Raw genomic sequence first — 18,374 nt, forward strand, 5'->3', positions numbered from 1 at the left:
ACTTACATCCTAAAATGTTGAAACTTCAGTCTTTTAATTAAGAGGGATACAATCTAAAACAGACAATACATTCACAATAATAGAGCTTATATTCGTTTGAGAGAAAATGATACATATTTCCATTTACTGATATGCATACTGTAACTTAATAGTTAATAAATATTACAAAAGAATTTATATTCTGTATTATTTAGTTATAATAATATAATTTGAATTTTCTTGTTATCTGTGGTGCGGCGTTCGACAGTGTCCTGTAACAATATAATTTATTATTATTTTCATTAATTAATTTAATTTTAAACAACTATTTTCCGAATACTACCATAGATTGATTGACAATTGACATTAAGTCACAATTAATAGGTAGATTTAGGTTGTTTTTAATTATTTATAATGTAAAAACCTTATAACACAAAAGATAATAACATAAACCTTAGTAAAAATAATACGTACCTAAAATTAAAAAGAAAAATAAACCAAGTAAATCTACGTAACCACTATAATTTTGTATAATTGGGCTGGGTTGCACCATCTTACTTTAACAAACTCACAAAAAATTGACAAACTCCATACAAAAACTAAGCCTAATCTGCATTATCAACATATCCCCTTACAAATAAAAAGTTACACAGTTGTTGAACACTGTTTAAAAATGACATTTCCATACTATACGTCACTTTAAAACACTGTTCAACGAGCGTGTAAGTTTTATTAGTAAGGGGGATAGTATGCAAAAAGTCTAGATTTGACGAAACCCCAAACATTTGAATAGTTCCAACAACATCCAGCAATCGTATCGTCACGTAGCAAGCATTGTGCATCGACGCACGCGCCGCTCCTAAATCAAGCCGCCGAACCAATGCTGTGGTGTAATAAATAGCTGCCTGAATCTTTAAAATACTTATTTTGCAGATACTGGTGTGTTTTCTTTGTTAAGTATACAATTGGGTAGGGTTAGTTGACTCCTTAGTCCAAAAATTTCAGGGCAAAAAGAAACAATTATAACTGAAAACCACAGGACGTGCATTGTTGAACATGGGCGACAGGCTTTCATAAATGATTTTCAGATTAACCGATTGGAAACACAATCCCAACTAATATTATAAATGCGAAAGTAACTCTGTCTGTCTGTCTGTCTGTCTGTCTGTCTGTCTGTCTGTTACGCTTTCCCGCTTAAACCTCGCAACCGATTTTAATGAAATTTGGCATAGAGATAGTTTGAGTCCCGGGAAAGAACATAGGATAGTTTTTATCCCGGTTTTTGAAACAGGGACGCGCGCGATAAAGTTTTTCTGTGACAGACAAAATTCCACGCGGGCGAAGCCGCGGGCGGAAAGCTAGTTACTTAATAAAAAAAACATACATACAGCCGAACATATAACCTCCTCCTTTTTTTAAGTCGGTTAAAAATAGAGAAACACGGGTCTCAAGTTCTCAACGCGACATTTTTTTATCTTAGTTACATACGTCTTCGTACGGGTTGACAATTACCTAGTTTTTCAATGATGATATTAGTAGGTACCCTTGAAATCAACACCAAAATAGTAACTCAACGGCTTTGGTGAAAAAGTGACATCATCGTTTTATGAAAAATCTATCTATAGGAGATTCTAGTTTAGACAGATATGTATTAAAAAGTATGTCAATATTGTCAATTGACTGCTATATTGTCTTCGTTTAATTTTTAGGTTTGAAATAATTAAATGAGACTAGACTGTAACTGTACCGAAAATTAGTTAAAATTTTACTAAAATAATATTTACGTGTACTCTGATATACTTTGATATTTATAGTCTAACCAGCGGCCGCCCGCGACTTCGTACGCGTGAATCCCGTTTTTCCCGCTAATTCCCGTTCCCGTGGGAATTTCGGGAATTCCTTTCTTAGTGCACCTCTACGGTACCTAAGCTACGTCCCTTCCAAATTTCTAGTGCCTACGTTTAGCCGTTTAGGCTGTGCGTTGATCTGTCAGTCAGTCAGTCAGTTTCTCCTTTTATATATTTAGATAAGTAAAGTTAAACTTTAAAGACGCGCCATTTGAAATTTTAACTAGATCGTAGAACATCCTACAGAGTCATATTTCTACTAAAACTTCAACCGAGTAATTTAAGTTTTAGTTCAACTGTGATTCTCAATGAATCGGTTAAATCGACTGACTTGGTTATATTCCCAAGAACGTTAATAAATTACAAAAAATCCTTTACGTGTTTCCATATATTTCGATTGCAAAAGTTAAATAGATTAACTATACAGGGTATTGATTACAATACTCGCCATATTTAGGGAGTTGATTAAGTAGCTTATTCTGATCATGAATCAGTAAAAAAATTTACTTCGAAAAAAAATAAAATTGAAGTTTAACTTTAGTTAGTCCAAGAAAAATTCCTATTTACACTACCTACTTTACGTGGATTCCTTCAGTAGGTTATCCGACATGATAAGCGAGCGAGTACAGTTGATTTCGCACGGAAAATTCCACTTTCGTTTGCAAAACTTTTTTGTGGATATTGCGTTTATTTAAGTCATGATAGATCACCTAATTAAATAAATATGGCGAGGATTGAAATCAACACCCTGTATGTACCCTACGATTTAGTGAAGGACTAAGGTCGTGAGAAGCGCCTGGATGCAGGCCGCGCAGGACCGGTCATTGTGGAAATACTTGGGGCAGGCCTTTGTCCAGCAGTGGACAAATCAAAGATTCGTGCATTGTACTTGGCTTACGAAAAATGCCCCAACTGATTTAATTTGTTTATTTATCAAATTAAAATAACACATAAATATTGACTGTATAATCCTACGTTAAAAGGAACCCCCGTGCAAAATTTGCGACATAGCACTTGTGGTTTCCGAGATTTTGTGATGAGTGAGTGAGTCAGTCAATCAGTCAGTCAGTCAGTGACCTTTCGCTTTTCTAAATATAGATAAATAAATATTCACAAATATATTAGCGGCACCGGACAAGATAAAAGACGCTTAATCCCGTTTCTTATTAATGTTATTCATTTCTTTTATCGTTATTATTACGATTTATAAGCATTCTCATTAATTCCGAATATTATGAGATTATTTTGTCAACCTCAGCAGTACGTTATCAGAGACAAAAGGTATTAATCGTTATATCAAAACAGAGTATTTTGTAAACGAAATCAGTGCGATCGCTTGTACTGTCTATTCAGGGATAATAGTGAATCGGTTCTCGTTTTGCGTTTGCGAAAACGCTTCGCAAGCGCGGTGACGAACTTCTTTGTTCCGATTCGAAAAATGCTAGGAACCAACTAAAAAACTACTGATGGAGCGTCGCGTATTTTGTCGGAAGTTTTTAACAGACTTCAAAAAATGTTAGACTGTATGTATTTTTGTTTATCATGCTTCAATCAGGATCAATTTATTTCGTTTTTCGAAGAACTGCTTTGAAGATTCTTTGTATCTATTTTTACATTATTTAGACTTTGTTTTTGTAAAAACAATTCGAGGACTTTTCGTAGAAAACTGTGCCTTCTTTTCATTACATTTACATTCCTGAGTATAAAAACTTCGGTATTTCAGATAACATTTTAAGCCTAGTACAATTTCTCGTCATTTATATTCCAAGAGAACTAAGTTAAAATTTGAATTCAGTCGTAAATAAAGATAATAAGAAATCAAATAAAAACAAAGATATACTATAGATAACTACTAATAAATTACTAATGCCCGTTTTGACCATCAATCCCTAATTTTTAAGTGACCCCTATGAGAACAAAATTCCATTCCATCAAAATGGTAACACTTAAATACAATTTTTAAGTGACCCCTAATCACTTAAAAATTAGGGATTGGTGGTGAAAACGGGCATAAAACAAATGTATTTGACTCAATTTATACATTTTATGAATTGCACCCTTTCTACGTTAAGTTGCCCAAATATCATGTCGTATCTCTAAAATGTCACTTACGTCTTGGCGCGGCTGTCACTGTGGCTTTTGACGTGCTGTCACTGTCGTCCGACTCCGACCGGTTCTGGAAGCTTGTTTCTGTTGACAAAATACGAGTTATTTTATTAACCTTGAACGTAAATAATTTATCTTGAGGTGTGTAGCGGTCTTTGATTGTTGTCGTTTTAAATTGTTTGCTTGTTTCACGACTTATCTGTCAGATAAACTTCAACAATTAATTTCGCAGTATAGAGATAGGGATCAGGATTAAGTCACATTTAATTAGCAACCTATAATTATTGTGACATAGCGTTATCTGATAAACTATCTGAAACTTTACTAGAAACCGGTGAAAGGCCAGCCCTGAGGCCAGTATAAAATGTAACCGAACGCTTTAGAAGCCTAAAAATAATCCAAAAAGGAAGATTCTGAATTCAATTGAATATTTGCTTTTTCAGAACTCCGACAATGCATGAGCCGATTCCAAAAAACTTTTATTTGATTGAAAAAATAGGTAATATGATTCCGGGTTTTTTAAAAATTAGAAACTATACCTAGATTCTCGAAGAATTCAGTCCAATTATTAGAGTTTGCTCTAGTTTTGTTACTTTATTGAGAAAAGACCTAAAGTGCCGATCATCTTGGCTCCTTTTCTCTCAGGTGATTAGTCCGTCGCGACCTAGTTACGTCACTGTCCAAAACTGAGGGTAGGTAATCGATACCAGCTAGTTAATTGTAACGCCTTCGTAGTCTAGAATCTAGAGCACAGATCACAGAAACTAAAGGGAGATGTGACAAGTGGGCGGGGCCGGTGTCGCAGCAATGTGCCCAAAAACAGAACACATTGCTCGTGAAATCAATGTTGACAGCAGCGATTTCATAATGTACCTAAACAGTTTACATTGCTTGTGTAGTACTAAAGATTATTCGAACGTTGAGTACTGACACCGCAGTGGATAATGAGCACATATTTTGATTTCTTTGTGTGTGTGAATTTCTAATGCGACACGAGTTTCGAACTCAGCGCATTAGTTGGCATCTCTCTATATCTCTATGGTCTAGAGTATAGAGAGAAAAGAGTGCGGCTCCTCTTACCAAAGTATAAACAACGCTTCGCCTTTTTTGTAATAGCTTCTTCCCGGAAAAATAGCCGAAGCGAAACGATTTAGAAATTAAAACTGTGAAGACAAACGCCGAATTCACAAATGACGCTTGCTTAATTGAAGCAGCAAATCGAACGCACAGCGTTGAATAGAGCTCTGTGATTGGTTCGTGTGTCACCCTGTGCGTCCACGCGCACTGTGAGAATTCATAGTAATGTTTGTGAATAGGGGCGAAATTAAGAAACATATTCTACGAGTAGATCAGTCCGAGTTTCTTAGGGCAAGTTATATTTAATTAGGACGTGTATAAATGCCATGAAAAGGGCCTACTAATAAAGAAAAGAATACTATGAATTTGAAGCTCCTCTGAAAAATCTTTCTATTACTTTGTCTCTTTATGTTCTATACTGTTTTACATTTCATTTTATTCAATCTATCCCTACTAATATTATAAATGTGAAAGTAACTCTGTCTTTTAACCACTGAACCGATTATGATGTTTGGTGTAGAGAAATAGTTTTGTCCCGAAAAAGGAAGAAAAGTGGACGCGGGCGATGTTTTCCTGTGATAGACAAAAAACTAGTGGTGCATGATTCCACTAATATATTTATCACTACTACCACTAACATTCATGTTATACTATCGATGTCCCTAATCAAACTTCCGATAGTTCTACAACACTAATTTATCAACGAAGTAACTTTAACTGGACGGACGTCATTAGTCAACTTGGCCCAGTTTGGGTCCGACAGTTGGTGCAGTTAATTGATCGAGGGCCACGCTAGAGACGCTGTGTAAACCGATATTCCGTCTCTCTCACTTATATTGGTCAAGAAAGAGATGAAGAACACAAAGAAGCGACATGAGTCTTAGAGGGTTTAACACTGAATTACCAACTGGGAACAGTAAAGTGCAGTTAATTGATCGAACGCCAGTGCAGAGTTAGAAATATTCCGTCTCTCTCAGTTATATTGATATGAGAGAGATAAAGAACAGAGAGTCTTATAGAATATTTTATATTCTTCTGCCGGTGTACACGTTAAACTACTATCTACATGGTTCCAGTAATAAGATTTTTTTTCGTAATTCAGCTTAGCCTTTATTTTTTTGACAAAAATAAAATTGACTAAAATTAGTAACCTAATTCGAGAAATATGTACGAGGAGACGAGGGATATTACTATACTACTACTACATAAACATTAATAAAGAAAAAAATGCTTATTTGGACCCAAACAAAACATCTAAAGAAGATTATTCCGTAATTCGAATTATAAGTGTCATGAATCTCCTACAACTCGATCCAACGAAATGGACTGACTTTACCTGAATCCAAATACGTTTTAGGTGCTTTAACGAAATGTTTGCAAAAGCTTAAATTCAGCAGTAAAATTTTTAGCTCTATGTACTTTTGATTAGCTAAAAACCTGCACTAGTGCAAATAACGTGCATGAGTTTTAAAACTTGAATAACAAATGCTATGCAAAGTAGGGGAGCGAGGGGCTTGTTGTAACAGTTTTCATTAAAACTAATATATCTTGAGATCTATTGATTAAATGTCTACTAAATAAAGATGGATGGAAGCTGTAACTCTTCCTGTACCAAATCAAGTAAAAATAATACCATAAATATTGGTCATTATTTTACAATCAATTATTTTCTAGAAGAAGTGCGGTGTTACAACTTACCTCGTGTTTGGGGCAAGTTGTAACATCTACCAGGGCAAGTAGTAACGCCAAAAAAAACGACTATAATACCTTTAATCATTTATTCTTTGCTTGTTTTTTAATAAAATTCACATCTTTTAAAAGTAAGTTATATAATTCTTATCAAAAATCAACGTAAATACACTTTTTTAGTAAGCAACACCTAAAAATCAATCCCCTTACTAATAAAAATTACACGCTCGTTGATCAGTGTTTTAAAGTGACGTTTAGTATGGAAATGTCATTTTAAATAAGTATTCAACAACTGTGTAACTTTTTATTAGTAAGGGGGTTAGTAATTAGCAGTCTTATTTAGTTAAACACTACTTATAATTATATTTGCACTTTTAAATCACAGTGATTAAATTATTTATATCTAAGGTATGCTTCGTAATTATTAATTTTAACATGTTACAACAAGCCCCCGCATTTTGTTACAACTAACCCCATGGTATGATTTTTAACATTTATCAAGATATCTATTTAAACAATTTAGCAATCATAAAAACTGTTACACATTATCAAAGATAGATAAATTTGAATGGAAATAAGATATAGAACATTTGAAATTAGTCAGTAATAATAACGCAAACCGAAATTTTACGACAGTACAATTTTATATTACCTGGCAAAAATTAAGCACGTGCACATTTCCGCTCACTGCGCCGGCCGGCGGGACACTAGCTATGGCAACATGATACGGTGCGGTTTATAGGTTAAATCGATTCAAAGACATACGTCAATTGCGTTTAAGATCCTAGTGAAAAGAGCCTGTTACTACTTACCCCTGTTACAACAAGCCCCTCGCTCCCCTACTTTGCGATTTATAATGTACCTACCTACTAGATTATCGTGAATTTATCTTCGAGCACGGTCTAATTTTACCTATTAGTCCACCTACCTAGACAATGTGACATTCGACGTTCGTTTCGATTTCGCGATCGTATCGCAATTCTCTTTTTCGAGTTATTCCTCTCAAGTTATGAACACGAATTTTTTTTCCTACTCGATTAATACCGCGGTCCGAATTAGTCATGAGGCGAAAGTAAAAAAAGAGTAGAGACCCTAATTTTTCATTATTTGTATAGAAACCTACAATCCTCTAATCTGAGCCGTATCAAGGTCACGTCCTAGACCTCAGACTCCTCGCACAAAACAGACTTTGTCGGGCTATTAATCTATAATCCGGGCCTTTTCAAGGCGAGAGTGAATAGGCACTTGCAGGGCAGATACGTACCATCCTAGACTGCATCCCACTTAACATCAGGTGCGATTGTGGTCAAATACATGCCTTGTTATGCATAAAAAAATGAAAGTTCGCTCATTACACCGATTAGGTATCGACCGATTCCTCAAACAAATTAGAAGCCGACCAAAGTATCGGCCGACTTAAAATCTGTAGTCTGCGGGAAGACGAAGACTCCCACTGTCCAGTGGGTATACAATCTTAGAGAGCTCACAGACGAGCGATCTTATATCGGTGACTGCTTGCGATAGTGGTAGGCGACAGTCAGCGATTGTAGACGACTGTCGGCGAAAGTCTCCGACTGGCGCTTTTCGCTGTCGAGCGACATTATATCGGTGACTGCTTGCGATAGTAGTAGGCGACAGTCAGCGATTGTAAACGACTGTAGCCGACAGTCTCCGACTGGCGTCTTTCGCTGTCATTTTGAAACTATGACTATACGTTTAACAGGGGTGGCCAACCGATCGATCGCGACTATTAGGCAAAAAATACTACATGATTGTGTACTAAACTATGCTGTTTCATTTAAGATTTCAAGAAGTATATAAGTGGTAGATCACCCAGGGTTTCGTTAGTAAACAGTAGGTCTTATGTCTAATCAAGTGGGCCACCCCTGACGTATAACGTTAGTGACTGCCCGTCTCCGAGAGTCGCAATGCATCGGCAACTGTCAGCGACCATCGGCGATTGTCGCCATCTTAAGTAGCAAGCAGTTGTTGCGCCAATATACTGTCACTCGTCTGTGAGCTCCCTTAATGTAACAATAAAGGCCGAACCATTAATTTCAACCGAGATACAGCAGATTGATGTTCGGCCGAAACCTTTCGGCTTTCATCTTTGACTGCCGAACGCTTTGTTGGATACATATTAATGTGGAGGCTTTATATCTTACGAATGAATATTGGCGTGGATCGTCTTTTATTGTTGTGATTATGAACATAATTTTCCGGTGAAAATAGACATTAAAAACAAACATAACATCTAAAATTCTACTATATCCTACTAATATTATATGCGAAAGTTTGCTTGGATGTCAACATGTTTGTTACTCTTTCACGCAAAAACTACTTAACGGATTTGATGAAACTTTACAGTATTATTGTTTATAACCCAGAATAACATATAGGCTATAATTTAAGACGACCTGTGACAAACTAAATTTCACGCGGTTAAAGCCGCGGGCAAAAGCTAGTAAAAAAAAACTATGCGCGAAAAAATATTTACCTACATTAACTTGAATGAACTATGAACAATCTGCCTGTGTCAGTAGCTCGTAGACAATATTTTTGTAAGCTTAAAAACAGTATTTTCAAGGAAAACCTAAGGCTGAAACAATACCTACTAAGATGGTGAAACTAGCCTTTGTTTTATCTACATAGTTTTATACTTATATTACTTACTTACAATCCTTTTATCAGGAATTAAAGAACATCTGAATTCTCGTAACCATAAAAACAACTCATAAAACTCATTTATTTTTGCAAATAGGCTTTTAAAAAGCACTTTTACACGTCCCAATATTAACCCTACCACTGCTTCGGAACAATAAATAGGCCAGTGCTGAGAAGAAGCAGCGCAAGAAACTCAGTCACTATTGTATAATACTACTTACCTAATAGGAATCTTCAAATTGCATAAGCTACGAGATTAAAAAGGTCGGAAATTAATGATATTATTTCAATTCCAACGTGGCGGCTCTCGGAAAGATTTGGCAAACTTTTTAATTTATTTTTACAAAGTCAGCTCAACAGTTTCCTTATTCTTGGAATTGGACGACTTCGCCGGTACTCTTTTAATGAAATTAATATTCCCAGGTTACCAATTTAGAGGAGTCTCTGAGAGGAACGAATAAAACGTAGAAATATTTCAAAAAGTCGTTTCGAGCGAAAAGAAAAATTCATTTTCGTTCGTTCGGTTGAAAAGAAAAATTCATTTTACTTGAATATATTTAACAGCAGAAAAACTTGCATACTACATTGGTAGATAACATATTTAATAATGTTGACATAAAATGTTATTTTTTAAAAAGCAGTTAGGAATAGCAGACGATTCGAAACCAAAAAGAATCGAAAGAAAAAAATCTTAGGTGAATACCTCAGATCATGGATTGAAAGATATTATTATTAGCGTTAAGGCCTAAAAAGGGCATGTGATATGAACTATCGCATCCAAATAATTATGAAAAATCAATTTTAATTTGATGTCTGCCTCAAGATGCTTTATACCTAATGTAGGTAATCGAATAAGTGCAGATTTGAAATCGCTGTCCCAAGGATTCCTTGTATCCTTGAATTTAGGGAAAACGAATAAGTGTATTTACACTTTTACGCTTATTCAGTTCATTTTGGCTTCAGGGAAAAATTGAGAGGTCCTTAGGAACGACTAATAGACATAATAGGGGGCTGACAAAAGTGGGAAATGGGAGAATTCCCCCTCTTTCTTGGTAAAACATGTTGTACCTATCACCTGTTATAACTGTAAGACCAAATCATGTTGCTTTGTAATATGTTTTCACACATGTTTATGTAAATAAATATCTTTATCTTTATCTTTATTGGCAGCAGTTACAGACTTTTTTATCTCCCTTAATTCAGTTACGAGTTTTTGATTAACACTGTAGAAATGCTGAAAAATGCGAGAATCTATATTTTGGTATTGTTCAGATTTTTTAAAAGAATATAAGGCTGAGTTGCACCACCAAACTTTAAGGCCCAGAACACACGGTGAAACGCAATTGCAACCAGTTTGAAACCGGTTTGAAATGGTCGCGTCATGTGTGGTCTCTCAACGGAATCTATGGCAGAAACTTAGATGCAACTCAAAAGTAACTAGAAGTTGCAGTTTCGTTGCAATTGCGTTTCACCGTGGGTTCTGGGCCTAACCGTGACTATAACGATAACCGGTGTATTTTGTATGGATACAGAGTTTTAACGTTTGTTAAAGTCAAAGTAAGATGGTGCAAGTACGAGTATCTACTTATTAATTGTTAGTATTGTATTTAATCGCATTAACATTTAATTTTGCTAACTGTAGGAATTCAATCTACAACAGCTGGTATGCGAACTACAAATAATTACGAAGAAAGTTCATCAAATCTCAATTACAATTAAATAGAGGTTTTAAATAAGTAAGTTACGGAACGAAATAGAATCAAAATGCATTTACGTGCAGATTTCAATTAACTAGAGCGCAGCAGTCCGAGCTAGTGATGTAGAATAATCGATTTATCGATTGAATTGATTTTATTCGGTATTTAACTGCACTCAGGAGGATTTGATGAGTGCTGCTGACAACGCCACTCTTGTGGCGGAGTTTTGGACTGACACTGTGTATGTAGGTTTGTTGTCGACACGAAAAGAAGAAGATTCGATATTTAATCATAGATTATCAGTTAATACTTACATTAGTGCCAATATCGATACATACATAATATTTAACTTTACGATAAATGTTCAATTTTAATATTTTGTCTAGAATCCAGTACTTAGGTACTACCGATCGCATCAATCATGAAAATTAATAGAATTGTATTAAAACTTGCTAGCGATAAATCTGTTACTTTGGACCCCATTGTAATCTTGATTAATTAATAAAAAATCTAACGATTTAGATTTTTATTATTATTTTTTGCAAGTTGAAATGAAATGGTTTATTTAGTACATGCCCTTTCCAGGGCACTTATACACGTCCCAAATATAGCTTACTTCGGGACAACATTTATTATGAGCTCCCGAAGAGCATTTTTACACGTCCTACCAATACCACTACCCTACCAATGCTTCGGGCCAGTGCTAAGAAGAAGCAGCGCAAGAAACTCAGTCCCTATACTCACTATCGATATAGGCAACACTAGTCGGGACCAACAGAACTGTACCTATCTACCAATAATTCAAAGGAAACGCTTGCCGCTGAGTCAGCCACGAATTTAGAGACAATGGAAGTGAACAATGAAAGTTTCGGTGGAAAATCGTCAGCTAGACGAACGTCAGCTGTTTTCTTGTTTTTAGTGTCAGATAGTCAGCACTGGATTAGTATAGTGGCATTTTATTTAGTTGTAATAGGGGAGATATTGCAACAAACATTTAAAGTTTATGCTATAGTGTACTATTAGGGGCAAGTCGACCGCAACCACACTGTTCACGTAATGAAAATTGTTTAGTTTCCCTTCTCTCAGTTTGTGATCTAAGCAAGTATAAATATTAAAACAGAATATAGCATATAAATAGCCTACAATATTCACAGCTTGCTTTGACAGATTCATTTGCAAACTCTGATAACAAAAACAATAAAAAAAAACGAACTAACTATGGCAAATCTCATCGTATCTTGTTTAGGGGCCGCGCATGAGTGCAGTTGGCGTAGTGCACGTCTACCCATTGGGATCTCTTGTGCTTCCCCTTGCCTTTATTCCCTCTCATCCGCAAAAAATCCTATCCATTAAGATATTATTATGAATCAAGTGCTTGGGTGAGAGGGACCTATAATCTTATGGTGTCGGGTAAGTCGACCCCAGGAGATCCATCCTAGTTCTTGCTAGCGCGTATAATATGGTATTTGGAAAAAGTTGAGTCGTCAGTATTTACAACTTTCTCCGACTAAAAAACTCCTTTGTTTCAACTACTGCAATTCCTACGTCCAGGATCTAAAATACTTTACAACTCGTCCACTAACAGAGCCATCTTATTAACAGACTTCAAAAACGAGGAGGTTCTCATTCAATCTCGTCTCAAACTGTCTTGGGACCAGCAGTGAATTGATCAGTATAAAGACTGCACGTCTTCCAATAATTTGAAGAAACCGAGCGGTGGCGCGCTGCTGAATCAGCCACTGATGCAAAGAAAATGGAAATGCATGACCCAAAATTATTTAGATATTTACGTCAAAGCAAGACATTTGTTTATTACAGTAATTATATTGATGAAAAAAAAAAAACAAATCCGAGCCCCAGTCGTTGACTGAAAAATTGTTTGTACTTAAACAATCTAAACTCACTTTCGAGCTAATGTTTTGAAAGGAAGGATACTTTTGGCACATCCAGTATATCTTTCTCTTTATAGGCCAACACAGCAGTGACAATGTATTTTGGATATCTTTTCAATCGTCGCCTAACTAACTCCCTTCGTTTACTATCCAGATAACGTAAAACCGAAGTCCATGAAATAAACTTAGAAACTGAATAAAAACTTGGTCAACTGTACTTTTTAATATTGTAGAGTCCAGTATGAAATATTCTTTATTTTCTTATGTGTTAAAAAGGTAGGTATTTTCAATTATTTATTTCAGCTTTATTATAGTTTAGCGTTATAGTAATCGACATTAGATTGCAAAGCTTTTATTTCTTTGTGATTTGTGGTTATTAGGGGTAGGTAGTGTAAACGTGCATATTTAAAAAAAAGTGTGCCCAATAAGCAACACGTGAAAACCAACGGAATTTTTGATAATTTTTCAGGATTTGACAATATAAGACCAAGTAGTCACCACGCTATAAGTATAACCCTTTGAGGTTCATCTACTCTAAATAGTGAATTTTCAAATCATCCAAAAAAAGTATTGGCAAAAAATTTATGAGATCTAAAATAACTAAAATAAACATCAATGCAATATTTTACCGAAACCGAATTCGTTATCAAAAGGCAATGACTGAGCATGATTGATTGAATGCCTTCTGAATACTGAAAGATTAGATCCACGAGTCAAAGAATGAAAAATAAAAACCTATTTTCTAATGGTTTCTTTGTGCCGTTTTTAAAGGAAAATGTTTAAGGGATCAATTCTTTGAGTTTGGGTTACAATACTTACAATAGCATGGTAAGGATATTCTTTGTTGTTATCAATTTTAAATTCTTACGTAGTAGCTAGTTGGAATCTGATCAGTGGAAAATCTGGTCTATTGTCAAATGGGACATCTGACGGGGAAACGCTTGACCTGCCATCTCACTGACATTGTTATTATATGGCGACAGACTTAGGTAAGATGATAGAAACTCACAAGGTGGACTAAGAAAAATAATAAATAATATTTTTTAACCACAACGAGGAAGCTCTTGGCCTGTATCTCACCTGATGGTAAATGATGATCAGGCCGGAGGTGGAAGCGAGCTTCATCCGGAATCCTCAACCACGGAGGAACTAATAAATATCTTTGGGCATTTTACACTGCGCTTCTAGTCCCAAACTAAGCAAAGCTTGTACTATGGGTACTTAGACAACGGATATAAACATACTTAAATACTTTTTTTTTGTAAATACATACTTATTATACATAAAAAACACGCAGTGCAATACAAACAAATATGTTCATGCACACAAATGTTTGTACTGTGCGGGAATCAAACCCGCTACCACCGGAATAGTAATCCGTTTCGAACCACTACACCAAACGGCTAACCAAACAGAAAACTCTTCCCCCACTGGGAGTAGTAGCCGAGACCTCTGGGTCTGAAGCTGGAGGTCTTACCACTAGCTACACAGAGGCGTTTAGATAGAGAGATAAGATCCGCAACTAAAGGTACATACGGTCTGGAGTATTAGCACTATTCGTATGGTAGTTTACGTACTATAACCGGTATTCTTCATCCGATTTCTCTAATAGTTTTTTGTTATCTATATTTTGACGGATTCGGATCTGACGTGTGTGATATTTGTGTTCACACGACCCGTTGCCCTAACGTGTACGTTAAAAAAACAAATTCGTTTCAACCAAACCATGTTCAGCAGCTTTTAGTCCTTTATTTTTTGTAAACCTGATACCTTATTTGTTCCATCTATACCAAAGTTGTAAGCTCAAATATCAATAGAAGAAAATTAATATTTTATTGTAAGTACTCAGAGATATTGGATTACTCAGTAACTAAGTGATTCCTATTAATTTATTTTGAAGTAAATAACCTTAGTTACGTAATCTAAATTACTTCTTGAAATTGAGCCCCAATTTCTGATAGTTAAGTAGGTTAATTTCTGACATAGTAGCTAAATTAACTAGAAGTTAAGTTAATTATTTAGGCGGAAATCGAAATAGTATGGTAGCTTCTTTTAACTGGTTTAAATAGGTATGTTTATTAACTGATTAGGTAGGTACTTCTAAATTCCTTTATCGTTCGATTGTCACCAAGTCAGAATCTGATGATGGGATCCTGGGGAAATCGAAGGCAATCCTTAAATTTTGTCGACACCTTACATTTTTATATTAGGACAAACAACCATGACTCAAATTTTTGGAGTCGGAGCCGGTATTTTTTTAATAAGATGTTATTACATCTTATTAAAAAAATAACGCATAATAATAATATTATGCGTTAGATTATTATCTAACGCACAATTAAAATAAAAAAACTAATAAATACATCCTACATGTACGAGTATACTTATAGATACAACTTTTTTCGTGTACGTTTTCATAACAGTACAATATTAAAATTAACTTCAACATTCCCTTATCTTGTACATAAATCATCAAAGAGGAAGTTTCAGATAAAATGTGCCAGATAAGCAATTACGTTCGACGCATAAACAACGAGCAATATTGGGGAATCTAAAATATAATGTAGCAAATAAATTTAATTTACGACCGCTCCCGTGGCAATAAAGTGAAATACTTGGCGTACCGTACTGTGGGATGTTTAAAATTATCATCACATTGCGGCTTTATAATGTACCCTATGTGGCACGTTGACTTATGGGGAGAATTAGGTAATACTCCCCGTTTAACTGCGAATAAGGAAAATGGTGTAACTAAGTGAAAATTACAGAAAAATGGGAGACAATATTAGATTATGGGTAAAACAGGTTTTGTCCCGAATGTGTCACATTGCGGCTTTATATTGTACCTTATAATGTCACACGAAGATTTATGGCGAGAAGTAGTATTAATACTCCCCGTTTAACTGCGAATTGGGAAAACGATGTATTTATTTTTAATTGGTATGTTTTTTTCAGTGTTTTACAGGTTTTTATAATCTTAAGGTCACATAAAGAAAATTTAACCCAAATGACATAAAAAAGAGGAAGAATGTTGTAAACAAATAAAAATAAAAATGAGATAAAATTACGTAAAGTGATTCAATATTTTACAGGTTGTTGATTCCATGGATTGTTGACTTGGCAACGAGAAATTCGAATCCCCATGGACGTCACTTTAATAATTTATTCGTTATTTTATTTGCTAAGAGCAATCAGTAGTCATGTTTGAAGTTGTAACATAATGTTATTGGGGAATCTATAAATAGAATGTAGCGGGAATCGAGCAAATAAATTAAATTTATGACTACTTCCGGGTAATAAAATGAAATGATTGGCAAAGACTGTGGAATGCTATGCGGTGGTGAACATTGTTGTAACATTGTGTGACGTGTATGTCGACATTTGTGGATTGGGAATATGAAGCAATTTTAACATGGGTCTATTATTTCTTAATTAATTTGGGAACTGATCAAAACTTGCCTATACTCGTATAGCTACAGCCTGATTGGATTGGATATTTTTAATTTTTTTTCATTTGTTTTGTTGTCGCGGATATGTTTGCGTATTGAAATTAAACATTATTCAAGTCGAGAAGAGGCGTCTAAGGCTGCGTTTCCACTAGAGATGTGCGAGGATGCTTAGCGAGCGATGCGTTGTAAAGATCGAACTGACTAAGGCGGGAATTGAAACCACGACCCTTCGCTTGCCGGGCAACTGCTCTTCCATATTCTGAGCTACTTCGACACTGGATGAACCCGTTGAAATTTTCAAATGTATTACGCTGTTACGGCCAGAGATTTATTTAATATTTTTTTCAAATTAGTTTGAGATGCAACTCTTAACTGTGTCGTAAAAAAACCAATAGAATCCCTTCATTTACCTCGCCTCGCTGTGGAACCTGATGATGGTGCACTAATGATGATGATCATAATGACGATAATGACTTACCTGTATCAAACCTCGGCCTGCTGGGCAGTCGACTGGGCAGGTCTTGGTTCTCCACGTGGTCGAATGTTCGGAAGCCGAGCGCGAACTCCGCGTAAGGACTTATCTCGAACATTTCTAAACAAAAAAAAAAGACGAAAAGAAAAATACTAATTATTACAGAAAAGATAGGAACTTGAGAATTTTAGTTTCAAAGGAAAGTTCTAAAGCGAAAACCAATACTGTCTCAGTTACAATTTGAATTCGATATAATTATGTTTTGATGAAATCTAATTCCCAGACAGGGCAGGTCTAATCTTTAATAGAATAGTAAACAAAAAAAGTAATTTTCAAAAGTTTTTAAATAATTTTAATTTTTTGTAAAATATGTAAGTATTATAAAATTGTTTATTGCCTAATAAAAAATAGGAACAGAAAAACGTGGCTAAAACCCCAAATAAAAAATATGAGTGTAATATTTTTCTTTCTAACAAAAATTAAAAAGGTTTTTTAAGTGTTTGGATTTTATTTTATTTGGATAACATATAAATGATTTATATAAATATGTTATATATTACACAATATAAAAAACTCTATAATTTTTTTCCTCACCATTCTTGCTAGCCTTCCTCACGTGCGCGGGCGACGTGTATATTCGCGGCGCGTGCGCATACCGCTCCTTGTGCTCCGAGTGGGACGCCACGCTTTCGTTGCGGGACTTCACCTCGTCGGCTATGGAGTGCCGGTATTGGGACGAGTAGTTTTGCCTGGTGGGAGATTGGGAAATTGTAAATAGGGTAATGGGAACTGTGTCTGAGTTAAATTTTGTTCTACTCGTATGAATGAGTGAGCTGTAAAGATTGTATTTTTTGTGACTCTACACGTATCTACATAAGTCTATGCCTACTACCTGTGTCTCCTGAAGTCCTGACCTTACGCGTATTTTTGTCTACTACTGACCTTACTTACCTATATCTCCTGACTCGTACCTGTTTCCTGGCTTAACTTTATTCTCTGCCTACTTACCCATTTGACCCTACACGCATTTATGTTCTATGCCTTACTTACTTACGTCTCGTGACCCTTCACATGTATATTTTATGTCTAAACTGCCATGTCTCCTGCCTGAACTGAACATACATGTATCTATGTTCTATGCCTACTTATCTATGCTTTCTGCAGACTTTATATTTTAGTCTATATTCTTACCCTATGTCGGCCGACTCTAGACGTACATATCTATCTTTCTTGTTTTATCTTCAATTAACTTATGTCTCATAAACAAGTCTCTTATTCTATGTACTCACCGATGCCTCCTGAAGAGTATACAGAAGAATGCGAACAGGCAGATGACGAGCAGAATGGAGCTGCAGATGATGACCAGCATGTTCAGGTCGAACAGCTCTGATGGTGGACCGATTTCCTCTACGACAAAATAGTTTTCAATCTTTAATGTTTTCGAATTCAAATTATTAGTAGCCGGCTCTTTTAGGGTACTTATAGATATTACCATGCCAACA

General features: G+C 35.5%; 1 protein-coding gene across 1 annotated transcript in view; it reads right to left on the minus strand.

The window, feature by feature from the left end:
* Nucleotides 1–204: 204 nt before the first annotated feature.
* The window catches only part of LOC114358487 (Down syndrome cell adhesion molecule-like protein Dscam2), a 71,471-nt gene continuing 53,301 nt past the window's right edge, over nucleotides 205–18,374 (minus strand). The window contains exons 27-31 of the mRNA XM_028312464.1: nucleotides 18,162–18,279; nucleotides 17,467–17,621; nucleotides 16,879–16,992; nucleotides 3,939–4,016; nucleotides 205–251 (exon numbers count right to left, since the gene is read on the minus strand). Of these exons, the coding sequence (XP_028168265.1) occupies nucleotides 223–251; nucleotides 3,939–4,016; nucleotides 16,879–16,992; nucleotides 17,467–17,621; nucleotides 18,162–18,279 (494 nt within the window). The 3' untranslated portion in view covers nucleotides 205–222. The remainder of the gene's footprint in view (nucleotides 252–3,938; nucleotides 4,017–16,878; nucleotides 16,993–17,466; nucleotides 17,622–18,161; nucleotides 18,280–18,374) is intronic.

Source organism: Ostrinia furnacalis, unplaced genomic scaffold (assembly GCF_004193835.3).
Source record: "Ostrinia furnacalis isolate ACB-3 unplaced genomic scaffold, ASM419383v2 OfSCF3961, whole genome shotgun sequence".
Classification (NCBI taxonomy): Eukaryota; Metazoa; Arthropoda; class Insecta; order Lepidoptera; family Crambidae; genus Ostrinia; species Ostrinia furnacalis.